The following is a 24861-nucleotide window of genomic DNA, read 5'->3' as shown; positions in this document are numbered from 1 at the left end:
TCACATGTCACAATCAAGCTTTGGTAACACCAAGCTCAGCTAATACTTCAGCTTTCTGTTCGGGTGATAAACCTTCCAAAATTCTCTTGAATCCAGACATCACACCTTCTTGGTTACTTGAGCTATGGAAGGGAGTACAACGACATGGTCAATAAGACAGCTCTCAGACAGATTGACGAAAGAGACTGATACTCACGCCCAGGAAACCAAAGTCTCAGCACAGTAATCGTCCCTGACGGATTGAACGAAACTTTCGATGTTGTCCGATTGTTTCTCGATGTATGAAGCGACATCGGAATCAGACCCAATATCAGATGGTACGAATTGAGATAACAGTTCTTTTCGTTCGGAATAAGTGAGGTTGGGGTTGGCAGTCGATAGTTTCCTCATGATTCGCTAAGCAAAAGGAATTGATCAGCTTGATTACCATTACGGCTATCTTATGCCAGCTGATAAAACTCACAACTTCACTCAATTTCCTCCTCAATGACCAGTAGATGGCTCTTCTCGAATTCTCCCAATCACAAGGTATACAATCAGCCTTGGCTTTCATTCGTCCACTTCGATCGTCTATTTGTTTGTATTCGCATCAGCATTACCGCTAAAGCATCCAAGAGGGCGCAACAATCATACTCACGTAAATCAGCAAACTCAAGGGCAATCGATTGATAAGCAGGACCCAAGTGTTTCTCTCTAGCCTCAAGTTTCGCCGTGGCAGCAGCCTTTTCTTCGGCGGATGCACTAGCATTCTCAACCGCTTTCTTGAGCTCTGCATATTCAGGATCGAGTCGAGCCATCGTTGCTTGTACCTTTGGTTTCCTGTATTTCACCTCTACTATACCTTCAGGTTCTAACACACCACCTCTCGAGTCATTGTCAACGAACATGGTCATATGTTCAGGGTTGATCGATGGGTCCAATACTACCCATGCACCTCCTCGTAATTCACCGTTGGGTACCAAGTAGACGATAACAGGATGTTTGTATGATGAAAGTCCATCAACGATCTTGGCTCCTTCTTTCAAGATCGCTTGAGCCATATCGGACATTCCTCCAGAGAATCCTCGGAAGTTGGCAAAGATGACTAAAGGTAATCCCTCTCTGTTGGAATCTTCAATAGCGGTAGCGGTCTTTCTTGAAGAATCAGGGAACCAGACCGTACCAGCGAGTGATACTCTTGATTCCTGAGAGTTCTCATTGGCTGGATCGGCTGGATCAACCCTTTCGATCGATCGAGTCTCAGCTGCAATAACAGCTACGGGAATACCGTTAAGTCTTCCTCGTCCAGTAACGATGGTTTGAGCCCAACCACCCATAGTCTCGAAGAAACTTCCGTTATCCAGGATACCAGATCTCCATGTGTTCACACCGTCTACATCCTCGTAACAACCAGCAAGGAAGTTTCGGGGGTCGTAAGCGGCTTTGGTGGGTTTCCATTCGACGTTCCTGTCCCATGGGTCGCCGGTAGGAAGGATAGGGATAGCTCGTCCTCGTCGTTCTGTTTCATATATCAGTAAAGACCGTCTGCATGTGACGCATTTGACTCACCAGGAATGAACATCAAGTAGTTGACGATCTGAAGAGCACCATCCAAGTCGCTCGCAGCAACAAGATGAGAGATACCATTCTTGTACATGATCTATCGCACACTGTTAGCAATGTGCCTTCGTATCGCCAAACGCGACACTTACTTGAGGACCACCCAATTGAATGTTCGAGGTATACACTTCCTTACCCAAAACCTTGTTGATAGCTTGAGCACCAGTCAAGATGATAGGTTGACCTTCGACTTGTACGACACGTTGACCAAGTCTGACAAGATAGGCACCGATACCGACCGATCGGGCAGTGACCATGGAGATGGTGAAGATATCGTCGTACGCTCTTGAGGTCTCACCAGCAATCAAACCTGATCCTCTGAGACATTCCACACCCAACCCATCTTTCAAACCGATGATCGAGGTGATTTGGTGTCTTCGTTCACCGTCAACTTCGATCTCGTTGGTGATCACACTGCCAGCACCAAGGGTGTTGAGTTTCTCTAGTTTCTCAGGTGTAAGATAGAGGTAATCGAAACCTTTTTCGGGTTTACCAGGTTCTCGCCATGCGACATCGAACAAGGACATAACCTCTTCGGCGAGACCAATACGAGCACCAGAGTTGGCCGAGAGGTATACTCGTGGGAGACCGAAGTGTCGAGCGTGTTGAGTAGCTTTGTAGAAGAACTCATCTTCAGTAGGACCGAAAGAACCGATCTGGTAGGTGATATCGTTAGATATGACGACTACCTTTCTGCCCTTGGGGTATTCAGGTGTCTTCATGGTGAAAACCCAAGCTACCATACCGCAAGTATTGAGACCAGGTGGTCGGTTGACTTCTTGCAGTTCACCATGTTCGTCGAGTACAAGTTCAGAGGCTTGGAGAAGGTCAGATGGGACTTTGATGTGAGGGAGATATTGGGTGAGCTGTCGCCAAGCTTTGTCAACAGCTTGTCTGAAGAGGTCAGGGAAGTCGTAGACGTAAGTGGTACCGATAACGTGAGCTTGGTATCGTCTAGGTTGGAGAGATTCCTTGGTGGTGTATGGGAAGTTGACAGGTTGAAGATGGAATTGACCTTGTTCTCCGATAGATTTGAGGATTGATTTACCCTTGTCGTTGGTGACTTCTTGGTAAGCTTCATATTTGACGACGAAACCAGAAACGTTCTCGATGAAGGCTCGAATAGGCAATGGATTACCTTCCTCATCCTCGATGACAACTCTGATTTCGGCTTGAGTGACTCGCAATCTCCACAATCTCTTACCATGTCGTTCAATGAATCCAGCAAGAGCTTCTTGTAAATCGTCAAAGGATACACTGAGAGAATAGACGCAGTTGACACTGATGTGATTACAGTCGGCTTGTCTGATTTGACCGGACACAACTTCCAAGGTATCTAGGATATCACCAACCAATCTATCGGTCTCGGAAATGAGATATTCCTTGACTTGCATCTGACCTTGGAATCGACCAGGTCGCAATAGAGCTCTAACAAAGAATCGAACATCAGAGGTGTTCTCTCGGCCAACAGCGTGGTAGACGTGGATTTGTCTGTTGGTTGAAGGTTGAGGAGTGATCTTGAAGTTGACCAATCGTCCGAGTTCCAATTGATAAGCGAGAGCTGGTTCAATGTTTCTGATAGCCTCTTCTTCTTTCCATGATCCATCGGAAGTAGGTCTGAGGGTGAAGTACGATGGATATTGACCTTTTCTGCAGGCCATGAACGAGACTCTTCGAATACCTTTGCTGGTGATTTTATCGGCGTACTGGTTGGCGAGAGCGTGGAATCGTTCATTGAGCTGTTCATCGGTAAATTCCTGGTCACCGTTGAAGAGTCTCAAAGCGACGTTCATGACATGAGGACTTCTAGCGTCGCTACCGTATTTCTCAGCGAATTCAGCATGGCTGAAAGGAGCGTACATTGACAACAGTTTGGAGAATCCGTTTTCAAGGTCGGCGAGTTTGTTATAAGAGGTCATGAGACCGAACCGGGTAGGTTCAGTCTTAGTGTTGACAACATAGTTGAGATCAGACATCGAAGCAATCCGGGTGAAATCTTTCATCGAATCGACACGAGGAGTGACTGGTTCGGATTGAGGAGAACCCAGCTTGAATCGCCAGGTGACGATGTGAGGTTCACCGTTTTCTCCTACTTCGTAGTCAAGATGCATGACGTTGTAGACTCGGTAAGCTCGTCTAATGTACACTTCAAGAGAAGCAAGAGCGACCCAAGGGTCTTCGTGTTCGAAGAAAGTGGTGAGCACGTCGAAAACGGTGTATCGCGAGTCGGTGACCTCCTTGAGCATGTCAGCGGAAGGAAGTCGGTGTCCAGAACCAAGTTCACCGTAATAGCTGGTAGTGACAGAAGCCTTGAGGAGCTGTTCGAGTTGACCTAGTCTCTCTTCGTAAGATGGAAGAGAACCAACGATCAATACTTCCTTAGCCTTGAGAGCTACCTTGGCAGCAGGTCGAGACTCCAATGCGGCTAATCGACTGAGAACTTCGTTGATGTGACTCTCAGGGGTCATGGAAGCTCGTGGAGATTCAGCCTTAACGATATCGAGTAAAGCGAGGATGAGCTTGGTCTTGAGAGCAATCTTGCTGTGGGATAAAACAAGCTTGACGACAGCATCGAGATCCTTGTTATCTTCTCTCAACTTGAGCACGATATTTTCAGCAGTTCTGGTGGTGTCTGCGAAAGGTTCTTCGACATCGGCAAAGTAGTTGAGTAAATCGGCCCATGTTCTCCATTCGTGAACTTTTAAACCATGGGCAAAAGCGTCAATGACCACTGAAAGAGGGGAAATGGCAGCAGTGACTTGTGCTCTCTCTTTAGGTGGCACGTTGTCATCGATGTAGAGATCGATAGTCCGTTTCAATCGTAGTGATGGGAATTCGAGGTTCTTGGCTCGGCTAGAGTCGAGTATAGATCGGATCTCTTCTTCAAGCTTTTGAGGGATTCGACCGCTCAGTGTAGACATGACTTCTTGAGCGTTGGAGTAAGGTAAGTCGGCATCTTTCAAGACAGACTCGACGATACGAAGGGAGTTTGAGACAGAAGCACTGTTGTCGAAACCTTGGAGGTTGTCGTAAAGGACTTCAAGGTGTTCTCTGAGTCGTTGATGGGGTTTGGTGCCGTAACGACCATTCTTGAGCTCGAAAGTGGGGAGGATACCTTCGAAAGGTTTGGCAAATTTAACCTTGGTTGGATCATCAAGAGTCAGAATACCGAGGAGTTCACCTGAAGCGAGGGTCTGACCAGGTTGTTTCATGAACTGAGCGATACCACTTTCACTAGCAGTGACAGGCATGATCATCTTCATAACTTCGATTTCAGCGTAAGCATCGCCAGCATCAATGTGATCGCCAGAGTCGATAAGGTACCGTACAAGTTTACCGGGAGAAGGGGATCGGAGTTGGGTAGGATCTTGCTCATCTTCGATAACAGTTGTCTTGGAGTCAATAGAAAGGACCATAGCACCGACTTCTTCTCTCCAGTAAACGGTATGGGAAGCGCCTTCAAGTGATACCAACAAACCACCATCACTCAAGCTTCTAGCTCCGACAAAGATTCGACCACCGTTGAGGTAGAGAGTAAAGGAGAAGAGCGATGATTTAGCCATAGCAAAGGAATATCGTACGTTTTCGTAGATGAATTCGCTCTTGAAGAAGGTTTGAAGGGTATCTTTGGATGGTACTTGACCTTTATCTAAGACAGATTTGTATTTGGCGAGGGATGCTTCGTATGCGATGTGAGCTTTGACGACGGCACCACAGACGACTGCGACCACTGGATCAGGTCGTTCAGATGTCATACCTTCAGCGATAAGGCCATCAAGCCACTGGGTGGTAAGGGTATTATTCTCGAATTCAGGTTTCTCGAGCAATTTGATGAGATATTCGACGGTAGTTCGGAATTCACCTCGGATGGAAAGTTCCTTCAAGGCGACTACCATCGATTTTCTAGCTTCACTACGCTCCATACCGTAAGCGAAGATATGACCGAATTGGGAATCTGCATATTCGTGGAGACCACCAGCAGAGGAAACGGAGAAGTAACCCCAGACGTTTGAGTTAGATCTGAAGTTCAATTCTGTAAGGTTACCTGAAGAAGGCTTGAAACCAGCGTCTGGATTTTCACCAGTGATTCTACAAGCGATGACGTGACCCTTTGGTTTGGGTTTTCTCTGGGTGTTGGCAGATTCAGGTCGGGTGCCGTCAAAGTCGATCTCGGTGACACCGTGGGGGTCCATGCCGTAGAGAGTTCTGATATCCCTAATCCTGTGTAAGGGAATACCCATAGCAACTTGAAGTTGGATAGCAGGGATGTTACATCCACTGACCATTTCGGTAGTAGGATGCTCTACTTGGAGACGAGGGTTAAGTTCGAGGAAGTAGAATGAATCATCGGAGTGGGAGTAGAGGTATTCGACGGTACCAGCTGAGACATAACCGACGAGCCTGGCAAGTCGTACAGCAGCTTTCTCCATCTCTTCAAAAGTGTCAGGTCGAGCGATAGTGACAGGGGCTTCTTCGATGATCTTTTGGTGACGTCTCTGCACGGAACAATCTCGACCGAAAAGGGAGATGGCGTTACCGTATTGATCTGCCATAAGTTGGACTTCAAGATGTCGTGCTGATCCAGCAAGTTTCATGATGAATATTGGGGAACCTAGAAGTAGATTTTTATATGATAAGCGTGATATAGCTGACTAAATGGGTGGTTTCAGAGACTGCGAGGGTCATTGGACTTACCTGGAACTTCTCCCGCTACAGCTTGGAAAGCGTTCTTGAATTTCTCTGGATCTTCCACTTTTCTAATACCTTTACCACCACCACCTTCTGAGGCTTTAATCATCACTGGCCATCCGATCTTCTCGGCTCTTTCTAATCCTTGTTCCCAAGATGTTACACAGGCGTCGGCGTAAGCCTTGTCTGGTACAGTGACAAAACCTTGAGGGGAGAGCATCGTATCTGAAATACCAGTACCGGACCAAGCCATACAAGGTACTTCGGCATGTTGAGCTACGATGGTGGAAGAGATCTTGTCTCCTAATGATCGCATAGCTGATCCTGGTGGACCGATGAAGACGATCTTCGATTTGGCAAGGGTTTCGGGAAGTCGAGGGTTCTCAGAAGCGTGACCCCTATATCAACCATTAGCAACCAGTTTTACATGAATGGGGCAATTGAGATATACTCACCAACCAGCCCATACGGCATGTACACCAGCTCTTTCAGCTACATCGACGATAAAATCGACGTTGGCATAATTGTTGTTGTTGGTACCACCTGGTACTTCGACGTATCGGTCTGCCATTCTAATATATTCTGCATTGATTCTTAAATCTTCAGGAGTAGCCATAACAGTGAACTCTATCTGACGATCTGAACCAAAGGTTTCGTATGACCATTTCCTTATGGATCTGATCTCTTTGACAGCGGCGATACCGTTGTTGGCGATCAGTACCTGCAACAGACTGTTAGTATCCCTTTTTGACGAGATGGATGAGAGTGAGGATACGGACCTTGGTGATAACAGTGTGACCTCCTTGAGCTTTCACAAAGTCCGTTACTCTACCAGCAGTGGCTACATCGAGGCTGTTGGCACCTGGAAATCGATTTAGGATGATATCGTCAGCTCAGAGCTCACTCTATTCCACTTCGAGTCCGTGCTTGAGATTTTCGACTTACCGATGAAGTGAGCTACTCTAGCATGGTCATACTGATCTGCCTGACCATTGGCAGCTGTCCCGTTAACGACGGACATGTTGGGAAGGTGAGGGTCCGTTGGGGAAAGGGAATTGAAGTTGCTACAGACAAGATGCCCAAAAATCAAATGAACGGGAAACCAGGGTCGTTAAAAGGAGAAGGGAGTGATATTAGCTGTTACAGGTGTCGTGATCCCAACAGCTGTCGATTGTATTCTGGGAAGAAAGAGGACGACGAAATAGAATAGAAGGAGGTGAAGAGGTGAATGCGAGATGAAAGTTGAATGATGACGGTACGTAACCTATGGCCAGCACCGTGTGTGTCGACAGTAATCGATAATTTCTGGAAATCCCATCAGTCTCTGCATGACGGTCATCTTTGGGGATGATGGTACAACCCGGTACAAACAAATTCCCCACCGCGAGGAGTGGAGGCAACCGAGACACGTGAGTTAAATTAAAATGATCGACACGTTACATAATACGGCACTCTCCCCAATTGTTACAGCTGTAGAGCATGTCGGTTTTCTTCGGCTGGGTCTGTTCTGTGCATGGTGGTGAATTGACGATGATGGGGATGACAATGATGGATGGGGATTTACTTTTCTCATGCTGTCTTCTCACGATGTTATGAGCTCAACAGAATCAACAGAATGGTGTCTCAGCTTGGCAGGGTTGGTGTATCGATATATACTGATGATGAAGGATTTGTTACTGATCACAACCAATACACCAGAAATCCAATCAAAATAATCGATTAACATCATCCATCGTTAACAGGAGAAACGGTATGGAATATACTAACATTTGTCATCCATCAGAAAGAAGATACAAAGAAGAGAAGAAACGATATCGACAAAGGATTGATCGCGGGATTTCGAAGCTGGAATGGAAGCCTCGAACTCCATACGGAGCCAATCGGTATGAGCTCATTAACATCCCAAACAATTAATGAGCTCATACCGATTGGCTGCTGTGTGCAGATTATGCTACGCGATTGATAAATCGAGTCATTATCAACCCTTATATACTCATCTGACGATTGACCCGAGGATGACGAGTGAAATGGTCATTTGACAAGTTGGTCAGACTCGAAAGGAAGGGTTGTGTGTAATCCATAAAAAGATATGTATTGGGATTTGCAAGGGAAAGGATTGACCGCGCGATACCTTCGAGGATGAGTAATCCTCGACGATAGCAGACTTTGAAGTAAGTTGCTGTCAAATTGATGATTATGCTACGCGACTGATCTATAGGATAATATCAAGCCTTATATAGTCGAACAATAACAAAGAAGGTCGTGTGTATCTTTCACAAAAAGACAATTTGATGGTCAATCCAAAAATGACTCAAACCAGGGTTGATCGCGCGGCTACGGACATCACTCAAGCATCGTAACCAGACTCATCGTACTGTGGTACGAACGACTTCATACCACTTCACGAAGACTAAAACTATGCTACACGATTGATGGCAGACTGGAAACTGGATTTACATAGTCGAATGAATTAAGGGGGCATCGTTCACACAGTGTGGCGAACACTCCTTCATCCCATTGATCGTGTAATACTGACTTATAATATAAGATAACCCTTCCTTAAATGCATGAAGCACTGTGTCAATCCGAGGAGATGAATAACAGAACAGCGTATGGTCTTTACAGTATACTGTAGCTTACAACCTATCACATTGGGCAGCAACTCAGCAGCTTCGGCGAATGGGGTCAAGTCCTATGAATGATCCCCTCAACTACCTTCTCGTTACATTATACATATTTGAGCTATGGACTACAACTCAGAGGTAGGAACGGAAAAGAGCCGGCAGCATCGATCCTCCAAAAAGAATTGATCGCGTGTCCCTTTGAAGACTTTGTTGCTTTAAGTAGGTTGACCTGAGTGTTTCTACATGTGACGCTGTTACTTGATTACTTAAGCTTGATCTGGCAGTACGGTTTATTCCAATTGCATTCGTCCCAGGTGTTTCACAATTATGTTTTGGGCGGATGTACGTGATCCATTATCTAAGATAGTGAATAATGGTTTACCAGGATGCTACTTAAGGCTAAGAAAAGCGCTCCACATCCACTGAGCTACTCGCTACACGATCGACATATAGGTGTTTAACTGGTTGATAAACCCTTCTGAGAGGACTGTGCGGCGATTCGAGAGTAAACAGGATTTGATGGTACAGTGGCAGGCAGGTCTGTGCGGTGCGCAGAGGCTACTAATGAGAGTGTTGCATCCCTTCTACGTATGTTGCGACCGAATCGAGATATGGTTATCAATGATATACGGACTAATTCAAGTAAAGAAAGCGTTTCCCGTTTCAGCTCCTGCTGAAGTCAAAATCGTGAAATAACGACCATACAAAAAGAACTACAGCACTCGGGATTCCCAAATCGTCCCCGACTTTGGTACTGACCGAGCGATACCCACCTTCACTTTGCAGAGCTGACGGGATGCAGTGTTTTATGGGTTCTATGACCGTAGATGGGTGTCTATCACTTTCAGGTAGAATAAACCTCTCTTGTATAGGCTCTTTTCCTGGCGCCTTGGGCAGAAAGATGTTTTATAGCCTCTGATGTGGACGTCACAGGAGTCGCTCAAAGGTACTTTCAAAAGAGAAACCTCATTTGACTCACCAAACTAATTTGCATCGTTGATTCAACTCATAGTCAATTGCCAACTTGAACCACTTTTGATGTATCTTTGAAAGAGAGAAAAACCTCAAAAAACAATTGTCGAACAAAAGGATTGATCGCGCGCTCCCCTTCTTCAAGGAGTATACGAATTCCCACAGGCAGCCAACCGCCATTGGCGGTCAACGCCAATAGATGACGTCGGACGTCCGATTCTGACGTCGAGAGCGATAAGCTCATGAGTATGTCCATGTTGGACAAGTTGCCTTCCTTATGGAAAGTCCTAAGGTCGAATATCGACCTTATACGATCGTATCGATCGATGATCGATGATGATCTGACTGAATGTGGAACTCAGACCGAATGTGGTCCAGCAGACTAAGCTTCGCGATCGATTTATCCTATATTCATGTACCTATATAAACGTCGTGAACGTATCGCCCTCTCACGTACCAGTAAGACATATATCTATTTATCTATCCATCGTAATTGTATTGGAAATCGTAATTGTATTGGAGAATAGAAAGTTTTGATCGCGTGTCCCTTTCCGAAACATGTCAGACCCCCAATATCAGCCGGTATGACAGATCACAAGCTCAAATGCTAGTAGTGAACAGTCGATAAGGTGGGCGCCCTAAATGAGCGAACATCTCTGTATATTCTCAAACCACATACAGGTGATGAGAGAACCATTGAGACAGAGACTCTGCCTATCTCAATGCAAGATAATCCTGACAGAAAACCTCAATGACAGGAAAATCAAATTGATTCAGGAATAGAATGTAATGCCCAATCCTGGGGACTGAACTTGGAAAGGTTTTGAGACATAGTTGGTCCTAGCCGGTATGCTACGCGATCCTTGACAATCTGGAGAAACTAGATCACCACAACCGGGGAATGACTTATGTAGATGCTATACGACGTTCGAGACAACGTGCAATGACTGAACAGGGCAGAAACAAAAGGACAGATCTAATAATTTCACAAGAATTGATCGGGCGTCCTCATATCCTGGGCTACGAGGCACCAAGGGAGCAGGTGAGAGTACCCCGGGTTGCTCAGCTGAATGTGACCTCGCTTGGTATCGCTCTCCACGAGAGAACATACCGATCTCGCTGCACGACAACGAAATCTATCCAGCACTGATCAGTGTGCTGAATGTAAGATCAAGATATCGTATCTTTCAATCATACAAGGATCCCTAAGCCTAGGAGTCCTGGCTGTTCCAACGTGCTCTTGAAACATAGGTGTTTCCATACCGCTACGCTACGCGACCTTGCAAGTGGTTATGATTGCACTCAAAAGTCATCCTCCGTCATCCTCCGTCATCCTCCTACGAAACCGGTCTTGCTTTCCGATAACGGATGACGAGAAGCGGCAAATACCGTCATTCTTATCTTTTCCAGATGCTCCTTATCTCTCGTACACCCTAAACACATGTGGGCAGGTATTGGCAATGTACGAAAATAGCGCTAATCACAGAGCATTGTTACCTTTTGTGAAACTTTACCTTGATGTTATTGACCGTTTCCCGTAGACATTGCTCTTCCAGTATCCTACTCCAGTACTCGTGCCCAATGGTTCTCCGAGGGTGCTCAAGGTGAATAACGGAGAACCCCGAACACAGGACATTGCCGATCATAAGCGTACATCGGCATTTCAACTCGAGTCTTCTCACTTCTTATCTCTCTCGACCTGTGATGCTTCCATGCCACTCTTTCCCATCGGGCCGGCTGTTTTTTTGAAGGCTGCACGGAATTGTACTGTGCCTTTGTGCCCGTGGAAACCCCTGAACCTTCTCACGTCTACCCATAAGCCAATTCCTCGAATGTGATCATCTCTTATCTTCTCGGTGTATATCCCTTCTCGTTAAGTGGGTACGGCAGGAGAATGACCCTCTGGAGGATCGCAGCAGGACCCTTTTTAGGCGAGGTGATTTTCCCGAGGAAGAGGGAAGCTCCGTCGATGTCATTGTGGCCGCTACAGTTGGGCCTTATCTGGTCAAGCGGTTAGGTCCGAAGGATGTCATGTTCAGAGATAAGAATCGTCGACTAGCCAGTGCAATATAAGTGGACGCAATGATATACCTTTTAGCCTAGCTTCATCTTCGAGTCCCCCAACTCTTTACGGAAAGGATCCATCAGTTGACTTACGGTCACCGCAATTCCAGCATAATGTCCCAAATCCAATATAACGACAAATCACCTGCCGATACGGATGAGAAGGCACCTCATCACCTTACGGTGATGGACGTGTCCGACGACCCAGATGACAAGCAAGTCATGGCAGAAAATGGGAATATGGTAACCGTGAACGAAGTCAAAGTAGCAGAGGAGGCGTAAGTCCATCACACGGCTAGAAGGCAATGATCGGAATACTGATGTATTCGATGGCACGACATTCAGGATTTTGGCAGAAGGCGAATTTACTGAGGAAGAGTACAACCGCGTGAAAAGAAAGACAGACCTTCTTCTTCTCCCGCTCATGTGGTGGATGTATGGCATACAACAGACAGGTAAGGCTTCGCGTGAAATACTTGGTTTGACATTATGCTAACTTGATATCATATCCAGATAAGACGGGTCTCGGAACCATGGTGAGTGAAATGATGGAGGCGCACTTGAAACAGACTCGAGGGGAAAAGGCTGACAACCATCGTATTGGATAGAACCTGTATGGTGTTCAAAAGGACACTGGTATGCATGGTAACCAGTACTCTCTATTGACTGTCGTCTTCTGTGAGTCTATTTGTGCCAGTGTCAGGTGTCAAAGACAGACAACTAACCGGATCTGAGTGTAGATACTGCATACGGGCTTTTCGAGTTTCCATCTAACATCGTCCTCCAAAGATTCAGTGAGTGCCATGCCTTGTCCGTATCTGTAATTTCGTTGGGGCTGACAGTCTTCTCACCCGCAGACATGGGTAAAACCTTGACGATCTATATGTGAGTGATTATGAATTTCACAAGCCTGCGGTGGAAAGACCTGATTATTGTGGCCGTCTAGGTTCTGCTGGGGCATCATCGTGCTTTGTCAAGCATTCCTTCACTCATGGGCACCTTTCATGGTCTTGCGATTCCTCCAGGGAGCTTTCGAATGTACCATCTCACCTGGTTTCAACCTGATCATTGCATCATGGTATCTTACAAAAGAGCACAATGCTCGAGCTTTGGTTTTCCAGTCTGCCAATGCTGGATGGGGTATCGTAGTCGACTTGACCATGTACGGTATTGCCAAAGCAGCCGAAAAGCATGAAGGAGGGTTTGCAGCTTGGAGAGGTATCGCCGTGTTCTTGGGAGGTCAGACCCTTTTGGCAGCAACAATCGCTTGGTTCATGCTCGGTACACCTAACGAAGTCCGATGGCTCTCAAAGAGAGAAAAATTGATTGCCTGTGCGAGGGTCATGAGCAACAATGCTGGTACAGATTTGACCGGTAGGAAGACTTGGAAATGGGATCAAGTGATTGAAGCGTTCAAGGATCCGGTTATGTACTTCCAATTCGTCAATGCGTTCATGTCCTGTGTCGTAAGTTCGAGTTCATCTGTACATTTCATAGTCAATGCAATGCTAACAATGAGTGACTCCTCTCAGTGCAACGGTTCTCTCACTACTTTCGGTATGTTTTGGTTCATCACATTTCCGTCGCAATCATTAGTGTTGATCACCGTCACACATCTACAGGGACCGTCATCAACAAATCATTCGGTTTCACCGAGTCTGAAGTTATCCTCTATTCCATCCCAAGAAGTGTTGTCTCGGTACTGTGGTTCGCTGTTATCGGATACACCACGACGAAGATCAAAGGTACTAGGATGTACTTCATGATGATTTCTTGTTTGTTCCCTTTTATCGGTGTAAGTAGTTGTAGCCCGATGTAAATTTAGTTATCAATCCTTAGGAAAGCTGATCCATACCGCTCTCTGTTCAGCTATTGGTAATTGCACTATTACCCTCTGACGACAGTTACAAATGGATCAAGTGGGGAATGTACCTCATGTCCGTGACGTGAGTGTTGTTCGTCTCATTCGAAAAGCAGACGACAGTCATACTAATCTGTCGTGATAAGTTTCGTTGTCTCTTTGTTCTCAGCTTGGTCCCTCATCTCCTCCAACACCGCTGGAAGAACTAAGCGAAGTGTCATCAGTTCGATGACTTTCATCGCTTACTGCACTGGTAACATCGGTAGGTACCATTGGATGCTGTTCTCCCATCCCGGCAGGTAGATCTGGGCTGACATATCTCATACTAAATTGTATTGCATTGTATGATGCAGCCGGTTCTCAAGTGATGAAATCGAAAGACGCACCGCACTACATTCCCGGAACCATCGCCATCGCCGCTTGTATGGGTGTTGAATTTGTCACTATCGTTATCTGGAGATTGTACCTTGTCTGGACGAACAGAAGAAAACAAGCCAAGATCGAAGCAATGGGATTGACCCAAGAAGAAATCGAAAGGAAAGGTCAAGAGTTGGGTGCTGAAGATACCACCGATATGAAAAATCCTTTCTTTATGTGAGTACTCATAGTTTCGACAAAGATCAAACCGTTGTATAGTGCTGATCACGGTTCACCGGTTTAGCTATTCGACTTAAGCTTCGCGGCGGAAGGGTTGTAGTGGCAAACAATTATTGCAAGGTATGTAGAGGTAAGGTTATCATATGGAAGATTACTTGTAAGGGATGGCCTTCGGCATGAGGTGCCGATTGGGCGCGACGCTGGCTGGCTTTGGAAATATGAGACAGGTCGATGTACATCGTGTTGTAGTGTGGATAGCGGTTGTAGTCGTCAATAGTAATAGTTGTAGATGCTGTAGTAGAGTGTTGAATTAGTGGGTTGTAGCTGTAGTGGGCCGTTGTAGCAGTTCTTGAAAGACAAAGTTGTTAGTTAATAGTTAGATTTCCATTCTGAATGCAGTAATAGATTCAACATCTGATGACCAGATGGCGAACTGAATGTACAGCATCCATATTAATTCTAGACTTGCGAGACGTCCTCCTGGGACAATTCCCCTCGATGCCTAGGCGACACTAACATACATTGACTAAGATGAGGTTCGTTGGGCTTGGTCACATTCGCCCGCAAGAACGCTACGGTATCCGCGAAGATAGGGTTTTTCTGGTGTATTTCGGTCAAGGACTACAATTCCGATAAAAGTCAGGATAATTTTCAAATCGAGGGACGTAAAACATTAGCTATGTGGATGGAACACTGCATGGGATGAGATAGGCAAGAAGAGTCTGAGCGAGATTTGCAATTACTCACAGATTCCCGTTCATACCGCTCTACAATAGTAAATCTCTGTGGATTGTTTATATCCTGGCGTAATGAAAATTCTAACGTCTCTGGATCTTTCTCATCTATGATATGCGCCAATGCACCATTGGGGTTAGTACGTTGGGTATTTCGATCCAAGTGTGATTTATCGAGCGAGCTGCTTTTGAGCTATCGAAAGTATGTCAGACTAGAGTACTTACATATCTTAGCAGCTTCCGACATCCGCGTCTTTACAGCTTCTATCGACTCGGGCTTGACCTCGACAAACACGACTACTATGTATACCATTGTGAGTAATTGACTCTAGATACGCAATATAGGTCGAGGTCCGGTATGCTGAATCACAAGATCCGTTGATGGGTGTTCATGCTCTGTCCGAGAGGGACTTGGTTGAATACTGAGCATATAATCTGACATGAGCGGTAAGTCACCGGGGCGACCAGTACCGGAGATATCCATCTAGCATGAGGGGCTTTCCTAATTTCATCTCAACCAAAACGCACCGAAAAGTTCAGCCTACATTGCTCAAAAGCACTGCGCTGGCTGGGTCAGTTCGAGCGTTGGCCGTGACATCTTTGCTTTACGAGCCATGCCCAATATCGCATTCAGCTCTTCACCGGAACTTGTATCCTCTGCTAAAAACATTTGATCGCGAGTCTCCTTAAGAGACAAATTCGATTCCCTCAAGCGGCACACGACCTCAGTCTTTTTGCCAAAGGTCGAGATCGTGTCTTATATATCTGCCTTACCAGTCAATCGCTTGAATAGTAGGTCGGTTCAGTGATCCTTCCCGGCCCTAGCACGGTACCAGGAAGGATCATTTATCATACCTGCCCTAGACACTGTAGGCGTCAGTGGCAGTATGTTCATACGAGGTCAGTCGTGCGGAAGGGGGCTCCCACACGTAGACCAGGTTCATAAGCGTCGACATCTATGTCCCCTGGGGCATACTGACGACGCTTGCTTTTTGAAAGAATCTAAAACCGATGGTGGTGCTAACCGCTAAGCTACGCGATCTTCTGATAGAAAGCAAGCTCAAAGATTAAAGGAGATACAAGTGATCCAAGATAACATAGTACCTCATTGAAGCAGATTTCTAGGGTCAAGGGTGATGTTGGTGTATCATTCGGTATCTGCGTTGGAGAGTCCCAAAAGCCACCACAGATCGCCACGATATCGCATAATCATTTGGACAAACCAACATAAAATGGCGCCAACTTGCGTGACATACATTGAGATCAGCACGAAGTCAACATGGGCGATGTTACACTTCTCACTTCTCAGTTGCAACCTCGATGATCACCAACAGATACGGTCAAAATAATACAAGGATCATTGTTACTTCGATTGGTACGTGATCGTGTCATTGGTATGCATTACAATTCAGTTTGTTTATCCCCATTTCCATGAACAGAATCGGGGGTACATAAGTTATAAAATGCAGGTATCTTAATCCCCCTACTCTACCCATGAACCATTATCTCAGGTTATTTTGATTAATTGTCACTTCCGAAAACCCTATCCATCCTCGTTCTTATAAATCCTCTCATCCCATTACTCTCACCACCTATCAACCCCTTCAAATCATCCTGCAACTCCCTCAATACCAAGCTCTCTTTACTTCCTGATCTACCCATACTCGAACTTCTCCTTCTCCCACCGGATGATCTGGACCCTCTGGCTCCAGCAGATCTTCGAGATCTATCGGGTAAATCAAGATCCATTTCGTACGAGTATTGAGACTTCTGTCCGTCATCCTCATCACCGTTAAATGATCGTTTCTCATTATCCGGTAATAAAGCGTGTCGGATGAGTAATTGGGTGAAAGATACTAATGATATTGATTCGAGTATTTGTATCTGTATTTTCGATATTGTTTCAGAAGAGGTCAAAGGGATATTTGAAATTATCGTATATAGATCATTCAAAATTTCGACCGGATCGTTATTCTCATCTCCTTCATCTTGATCCAATACCAACTTGTTCAATTCCGCTCTATCATCTAAATTATCATCCTTGAATACCTCCCAAGCGTTCGTCAATCCGATAAAAGTCGATATGATAGTTCTAACCACTCTTAGCAGTCCCAGAGATCGAGAAGCTAGTATTGGAGTTCTATCAGAATCAAACAAGTTCAAAGTCCCTTTACCAGCTTGATCATCTTGTTCTATCGATTCTAATTCCTTTTCCAAATCGAGTCTCTCGTCTTCTGTAGAAGGTATCAACAATGTTGATAATAATCTGGGATGAGATAGGGAATATCTGATATTCTTCAATAATCCAACGGCGTGAATCGAGTAATCTTCTGCAACGATACTACTTTGACCTAAAGAGCTGACCAACCCGTAAAATATATCCGTGACCAATTCTAACTCGTTCAAAGCGGGGAGGGACAAAGTCGATTCGCCGTCCCATGACATACTTCTCAGAAGCTGTTGATTGACTACTCGAATGAACGGAATCACATCTGTCCTGACGAATGAAGTCGTATCGGGTAATGTGAAAAGAAGAGCTTTGATGACCAACAACATCCCACACCAAGCGTCGTGAGTTGAATTTCCAGTTGATGAAGTAGGTACAGCGATCTTTCCATGTTCAGCTTGGACCACAATAACATTGTCGGAATAAGCAGCTAAGGTTCCCGATATAGCCAATTTCTCAGCTGTCAAAGGATTACTAGCCAATGCTAAGTGAAGGAGCAATATACTAGATATGTGTAAAGGAAGTTGATCATTGGTTATTTTCGTTCTGACCAAAACTTCTAGGGATCTCCCGATAAGGTTGAACCCTTGTACTTTATCTAACCATAGTACGTTTCCATTGGTGGAAGCCAATTTACTTAGTTCGCATAAGACACCGATGATCATACTAAGGTTACCGATGAATGCAGGTTTATGTCGTCTGATTATTGAGTCGAATACTATATCAGCAGACTCAAGGGCGAATATCGTCGCAGCGTCCACCAGGGATTCTCGGGAAGTGAGATTTGATGCGGTGATATCGGAAGTTGACATAGCTTGAAGCAGCAAGTACAGGATCCTAAGAACGGGTTGGTGAATCGCAGGTAGCTCGGAGTGTCGTAAAGATACTACAGGCGGGAAAGACTGAGAGTTGACGATCATTGCCATAAAGGAGGAGAATTGCCGTAACAGCTGTGCATCCGGCTGCTGTTGCTCTTCAACATCTAGGGCAGTCTCTGAAATCACTGCTAGTATCGACAATCGGTCCACTTGAATGGCGAGCATCACATCGCCTCCTCGATATTCTTCGGCAACCGTTTCTGCTATGGCTACGCCAGCTCTCAGAGCCGCATTGATTGCTAAGTTATCTCCTTCTATCCAAGGTGAGATGCTTTCTGCTAATAGACGGAACGATCGAGTGAGACATATATCGGCATCAAGCATTGACCAATTCAGGTTCAACAGATCAAGCGCAAGGTTTACTGTAGACTGCTGGGTAGCGGAACCTTGAACGATGACGGAACCATCTATAAATACAATGTCAGCTTGTCAAACAGGAAGGAAGTGCAGCATTTGCTGGCTCACCATAGAGGTATGACCTTCCATATTCTCTTTCAGAAGCTAATTTGATAGTTTTCAATTTCCCCAGATTCCCACCATTCGCAATGATCTTCTTACTCTGATCTTCATGCAATTCAGGTACACAGCTATTATGACAGCTCATAAGGGTGGTTTCCTGCAAAGCAGAATTATTCCTGAATAACGATAATACCAATGTTCTAGCCTTGGTTTCTATGGGGTCCTTGCCATCTTCCTCCAAATCATTGTTGAGAGCATAAGATAATTCTGAGGACAACAGGGAAGTAGCATTCGCTTTAGCTTGAACCGAGTACGCATATTTCTGTATTCTCGAAGTGAAATCTTCTGAATGCATCGATAACGAGAATGAGGGTGGAGCAGGGACGATCCGAGTGGATAGGTCGAATATCGCTTGCCAAAAATCTGAGTTCTTGCGCAAGTGACAAATAGCTTTATCCGCTCCTGCCGCTCTCATTATCGATTGGAGGTAATTGAGTACAGCTGATAAAGTATGAGGCGCTTCTCGGAAGGTGGTCTCCCACGATGTGATCTCTTCTACGGCGTATTTGAGCGTTCCTTCAAATCCTTCTCCATTGACTAATCCGATACAAGCGAGTACGCATCCTGGTTGGGTTGACACAATCGTAGATAGTAAATCCCATACAGTAGCTCGTACATCTGGATCGTCTGTTCTTGTTGCCAAGTCTGTGAGGTTCTCGCATGTCTGGGTAGGACTTCGAAGCATGCTTGCCAAAGAAGGTTTGTGGGGATCTTGACCAATGACTTCCAAGTATACTCTAAGCGTCTTGAGGATGTTGAGCACATTGCTGGTTTGAGCGGCAGGCGAAAAAGCGATCTCGAATAAAGCATCTACCAATTGAACCTTATCACCCGATGGAACAGCAACGGGAATAGCGACTAAGGACGCAGGTAAGGCGATAGGGGAAGTGCCAATCATCGATGAGATCCGGAATAGCGTTCCGAGGAAAGACAAAGTTTCGTCGAGACATCCTACCACTAATTCAGCATCCACATGTCGTCTGAATCCGATCAACCGGGGAACAAGGTAAGAAGCTTGAGTGATGGCGTCTAACAATGGTCGGTAAGTCAATGGTGAAGTCGAGGTGATGAACAGATCGATCAGAACCTGAGCTGCGGGCGTAGGACCACTTCCATCCGCCGATAATGGATGACTGAGAACGGTATCGAATATACCAACGAGCAAAGACGATAATTCGTATTTCTTCGCTACATCTTTATATCTCCAGGCCGAGAAGTTGTTCCAAATATCTGCAAAGACAAAGTGTATCGCTGATCGCAGGATGACCACATCGGAATCGGGAACATGATCCGCATTTACGATCAGAGTGTGTACCAAGCGGAGTACAGCTGCAGTGAGGATATGTTCACCTTTCACCGAATCCGCTTGGACGAGTGCGATCACGCTGCCTCGCTTCTTGCCAGTGACGTCGAAGAAGCCCGACGATCGAAGAGCAGGCCATACATTCGATTCCGGTGAAGTTATCAGGGACTGAATGATGTCGATAGCGTTAGGGACCACCGAGGAGTTGAGTGTGAGCTCGTTATTTCTACTATGTTGCAACACTGTCAAGGCGAGGTGAAGTAGCGTCTGACCCGATGTCAGATGATCGTCCGGATTGAGATGAGTGAGAACAGTGGATTTGACATAAGACGATGACTGAAGCACCGAATGCAAGAACTTGATACCGGCTGCTAGGATTTCAGAAGTATCAAGTTGTATATCCAGATCTCGAACGGAGAGGTACACGCTGTCGGGTGGGTTAGCTGAGTCGGCAGGAGCTCGTTCTTCAGCGGATTTCAGGCCGGCAGCAGCTTCAAGTATCTCTAGAAGTAATGGCCAGCCCGAGATGATCTGATTGATCCACATGACTTGAGACGAGCTAGTGGTGGGCAATATAAACCCTCTGGAACCCTTGGGTATACTCGCACCACCAGGTAGGATCAAGGTATTGACCGCCTCTACGATTTCTTTTCCGTTCTCATCCTTCCCAACGTATTTGCACCATGATGGATCGACAGTATGGGTAATGGTTGGTAGATTCGTGAAATAATGTTGGACCTGAGCAGCAGGATCGGTACCAAAAGCGTCGGAGGACGTCTCTGTCTGGCCAGAGCCGACCAAGGCAGAAAGCACACGAAGCAGATGCACAGGTTGATAAGGAAATTGACTTCGATCGAGCATTGAACGCCTTTCATCGTACGGAAAATCGGCAATCCAGTAATCTGCAGCGATAAGTGAGGATGTTGATGTTGAGCCCTGGGTTGAGATGAGATGACGACAAATCAGCTGGAATTCACACATACTGGACCACCAAAAGCTGGAGAGACTCACACCTCCAAAAAGCAGTTCCCAACTTCGATATAATCCTGGTTTATCAGCGATGTTTTCCAACTGGATCAGTTCAGATAGACCGATCAGGAGGTCTAAGGCAAACGATGTCAGCTAAGAAGTACGCAAAACGCAATGTATAGCTTACCTTTGAACACTTTTCTTTGGAACAATCCCACATCCATTTCACCACCACTCACAGAGATGTCTCTCGTAAATTCCAATAAAGGTCCAGAAAGTATCACTTCCAACCAGAGGAACAAGCCGGAAGGCAGCCTCAGAGCTCTTATAGCCATATCCTGCCATGTGACTGACCCATCCCCAGAAAGAGGAGCCTTATCCGAAGGAAGCGAGCGGAGTATGATTGCCCATGCTAAGCAAATTATCGACATTGGCCAGATAGGTAGAGGTGTAGAGGAAAGTTCAGGTTCGGGATAATGCGGTATCAGATCATCGGAATAATCTATCATGAATTGGTGTATCGATTCTATCTTTTCTTTGTTCTGTAACATCGTTTCGAAAGCTTCATTCTCTGCTACTGGTGAGACGATTTGATTGAGACATAATGATTCTAGACCGATGATCACCATCAGATCTCTTATACGGATAGATATCCTCTGACATTCCATGTCGTTCTCCCATATCTCTCGATTGGATTGAGAAGTACCGAACGAAGACATTATGGTACCCCTTACCAGACCTTCTGATATGTTTGAGAGTCGATTGGGAGTCTGGTAAAGGACGATGAAAAGGAGAGTGAGGAGCTGTTCTTGTAATCGAAGTTGATGCGTTGCCCTATATACACACAGTATGAGCTTATAGCTCTCACACCAAGAAACAAAAGGGGAGGTCAGCTTACCAGAAAAGAGCATTAGGGCCCCTCTGCTTATCGTTCAGACTCAATTGAGCCAAATTACTAAAACCCCTAAACAGACCTTCTATATATCTCGAAGACTCTTCACCGCCTATTATATCGATTCTGAGATCATTCGATAATCGTCCCAATTCCGAATCACCATCGGTAGATAACTGGAGTAAAGCCAAGACTATCTGAGGCAATGCCAGTATTTCTTCAGAATACCATAATATGATTCTATCCAATATCTTGTCATTATCTTCTTCCTTCTCGATGTCTACTTCATCTAAGCTGAATGTCTGATATGACCTTATCAGGAGGTAACTTGAGATCTCATCTATGTTTGATATCTCAGACAGTCTCAATGCTAATGATTTTATCGAATTATCGATTTGTATTGTAATAGATGTCTGAGGCAGGATGAAAGATGGTTTGGAAATGGATGATTTGGACTCATTCGAGGAAGACGGAAAGGGCGACCAGGGCGTTGAAAGTTTCTTGTTGTGCCATGTCAACAAAGCTCGTAGTTTGGGGATGGAGATGGTCGAAGGGTCTGACCGAAGGAGGGTATCTCTGATGGTGGTGAGTGGACTAGTGGGATGAAGGGAAGTAAATAAGCTGGCATGTTGTGTGTCTACTGAGATTAGCTTACCATAGGTAGTCGTCCAGCTCCAGAGCTGTGGATGGTCCTGCTTGAGGTTGAACCATGATTCTCGTCTTGTCTGCTTCTGATTATGTGAGTCTGAGTAGATAGTTGGCCATGGATGTTGAGGATGTTTTGTGAAATATCATGCCTGTAGCAGCGGCACGCGAAGTTCAAGGAGTCTTACACGTGGGGGGATGTCATGACGTGTGATTGTTTTCTGGTGTTATCAGTCGGCAATCATCTCTCTCTCCTTGCCTTTCCCCGCATCAATCAATATATGCCAATGAACCCTATCAGTATCTTCTTCATACACCTTCATCTTAAACCAACTTGACCTTATCTCACCGGCAAATATAGCGAAACATCCTCACATCATGTCAAAGTATCCACCGGCAGGAGGCAGTGGTCCCACAATCTTACCACCTATACACTCCGAATCCAAACGAGATAGGAAGAGGAGGGAGACCGTCAACAAGATCGAAATGCTACACGATGAAAGCTGGAGGAATAGAGATGAGTCAGTATGAGCTCTCTTTACCAAGCACCGTCCACATTATTCCATGTATCTTGGAGCTGAGGAGGGAAGAAGGCTGATTGATCATTTGTACTCCATATATAGGAAATTCTCAGCACTATACAAAGAATACCATCTCGAGAACAAATCGGTCAATTCACAACCTCCAACATCAGCGAAATATCTCTTGAGGGTGTATCCTATATCAATCGAGAGAGATGCGTTGTTGGAAGCTGCCGAGATAGAGTATCAGTATAAGTGAGTCTGAGATTCCAATATAATCTCTTTTGTCTTTATTTAAATCGGCATGATCATCATGATCATCTTCTGTCATTGTAGAATTTACTGACTGTATGATTGTTCACGTAGAGCCGGTCAAGCTAAAAAGATGTACGAGTCGGAGAGAGAATCGATCGAAGCTCAATATTGGGATGCGCGCGATCAAGTTCGTCAGAGGTTGTTAGCTGCAGTAGAAGATAGGAGGAGGAAATTGAGAGAAGAGAAAGAAGGTGGAGATGTGGTAACAGGTGAGTTCCCACAATAACATTCAATAAACTTGTCCTGGCTTTATCCCCCATATCACCCTAACACAGCTTGATACACTTTTTAGATACCCTCCTCGAAGCTCAAATCCGACCACGTCCCACCCGTAAACTCCCTTTCCGCAATCGCTCTACCTCAGCCCTAGCCTCACGCGGTGAAACTCCACTTAATGGTAATCCCACTCCCCCGACAACCACCAACATTCACAAAGATGAAAATACAAATGGGGTCAAATCGAGCGATATACTCTTACATTCCCTTCTCTCACCTTCACTGGCAATCATCTCCACAGACGATATCATATCCTCTTCGTCAAGTTCACTCGTCGTTCATCCGCCAATCAACGGTACTTTGGCTTACACCGCTCAACAACCGGGTAAAAGAGGACCGAGGGGTAAGAACGCTTTAGCGGCAGGTGATAATGGCGATACGATCAAAGATGGTTTGAACGCTCCTGGTACAGCCACAGCGTTGGGTATAGCTTCAGGACAAGTTGCCAATGGTGCTGGACCCAGGTCTAGAGGTGTAGGAGGTACGAGAGATCAGGCGTTGACTTTAGGTAGAAGTTTGGCGGATCTAAGTAAGATGACGCCCGCGAGTCAATTGGAGGTGGATAGCGATTGGGCGAGAATGCAGGGCAATGGAGGAAGAGTAAGGAGGACAAGAGGTGATTAATCAGGAGAAGAGGTGAATATATCGTATCTCTATCCTATGTGATTTCTCTCATAGACCAAGACTTGGCTCTGAAATATCATACCCCTTTTCATCATTTTCTGTATAATGTGATGTGTAATACCATAATCTTGTTTGTATACCTCTGATGATGTATTTTGTGATACCTCTCGATATACCATTGCTTTCACACCTGAATTATCCGACCAAATGACCCCTAAAGCTTTGAACAGTAGTCGATTCTACCTAGCATATCATTCGCATTCATTTATACCAAGACTAGATAGAAGGGATATATGAACAACTGAGAGAAAGAGGTAAAGGTGGGTATCGATATGATAATTTATTTATCTGTTGATGTCTACTCTACTCGTAAGACAAAGACACAGGCGAAAAGAGATGAACGATGGATCAAAGGCGTATAAACACATGAAAAGACGTTACGGATGGACATTAAGGTAAATATGATATATCAGTTGCGGAGACAATGAGACGCAGGACACGAAAGGTGATTGATACTTTTGAAGGCATATATTTTGAGTGGTATAAACTTCA

General features: G+C 45.4%; 5 protein-coding genes and 1 non-coding gene across 6 annotated transcripts; 2 read left to right on the top strand and 4 right to left on the bottom strand.

The window, feature by feature from the left end:
• Nucleotides 1–13: 13 nt before the first annotated feature.
• On the bottom strand, nt 14–7309 carry I203_100158 (uncharacterized protein; the record flags this gene model as incomplete). Its single annotated transcript, XM_019151295.1, has 10 exons — nt 14–122; nt 197–396; nt 464–570; nt 638–1498; nt 1549–1639; nt 1692–6211; nt 6295–6686; nt 6744–7009; nt 7068–7150; nt 7234–7309. The coding sequence occupies 10 exons, from the start codon at nt 7307–7309 to the stop codon at nt 14–16; spliced, it is 6705 nt and encodes a 2234-aa protein (XP_018999378.1).
• Nucleotides 7310–9623: 2314 nt separating this feature from the next.
• On the bottom strand, nt 9624–9738 carry I203_100157. Its single transcript, XR_002021920.2, has one exon. It is a non-coding gene; the product is annotated as a 5S ribosomal RNA (ribosomal RNA).
• A 2324-nt stretch (nt 9739–12062) lies between these two features.
• On the top strand, nt 12063–14407 carry I203_100156 (uncharacterized protein; the record flags this gene model as incomplete). Its single annotated transcript, XM_019151294.1, has 12 exons — nt 12063–12226; nt 12294–12403; nt 12462–12484; nt 12557–12626; nt 12689–12742; nt 12806–12833; nt 12895–13414; nt 13481–13505; nt 13571–13743; nt 13818–13894; nt 13956–14071; nt 14163–14407. 12 exons carry the CDS (start codon nt 12063–12065, stop codon nt 14405–14407), a joined length of 1605 nt encoding a protein of 534 aa, XP_018999377.1.
• A 458-nt stretch (nt 14408–14865) lies between these two features.
• Nucleotides 14866–15453, bottom strand: I203_100155 (uncharacterized protein; the record flags this gene model as incomplete). The annotated part of the gene is made up of 3 exons (XM_019151293.1): nt 14866–15027; nt 15154–15248; nt 15366–15453. The coding sequence occupies 3 exons, from the start codon at nt 15451–15453 to the stop codon at nt 14866–14868; spliced, it is 345 nt and encodes a 114-aa protein (XP_018999376.1).
• Nucleotides 15454–16661: 1208 nt separating this feature from the next.
• On the bottom strand, nt 16662–22639 carry I203_100154 (uncharacterized protein; the record flags this gene model as incomplete). Its single annotated transcript, XM_019151292.1, has 6 exons — nt 16662–18652; nt 18711–21003; nt 21079–21170; nt 21224–21870; nt 21935–22522; nt 22584–22639. The coding sequence occupies 6 exons, from the start codon at nt 22637–22639 to the stop codon at nt 16662–16664; spliced, it is 5667 nt and encodes a 1888-aa protein (XP_018999375.1).
• Nucleotides 22640–22951: 312 nt separating this feature from the next.
• I203_100153 (uncharacterized protein) lies at nt 22952–24309 on the top strand (the record flags this gene model as incomplete). Its single annotated transcript, XM_019151291.1, has 4 exons — nt 22952–23094; nt 23197–23349; nt 23461–23618; nt 23702–24309. The coding sequence occupies 4 exons, from the start codon at nt 22952–22954 to the stop codon at nt 24307–24309; spliced, it is 1062 nt and encodes a 353-aa protein (XP_018999374.1).
• Nucleotides 24310–24861: the final 552 nt, after the last annotated feature.

Source organism: Kwoniella mangroviensis (assembly GCF_000507465.2).
Source record: "Kwoniella mangroviensis CBS 8507 chromosome 1 map unlocalized Ctg01, whole genome shotgun sequence".
Taxonomy (NCBI): Eukaryota; Fungi; Basidiomycota; class Tremellomycetes; order Tremellales; family Cryptococcaceae; genus Kwoniella; species Kwoniella mangrovensis.
The sequence above is the reverse complement of the archived record's forward strand: the minus strand, read 5'-3'. Positions and strand labels throughout refer to the sequence as shown.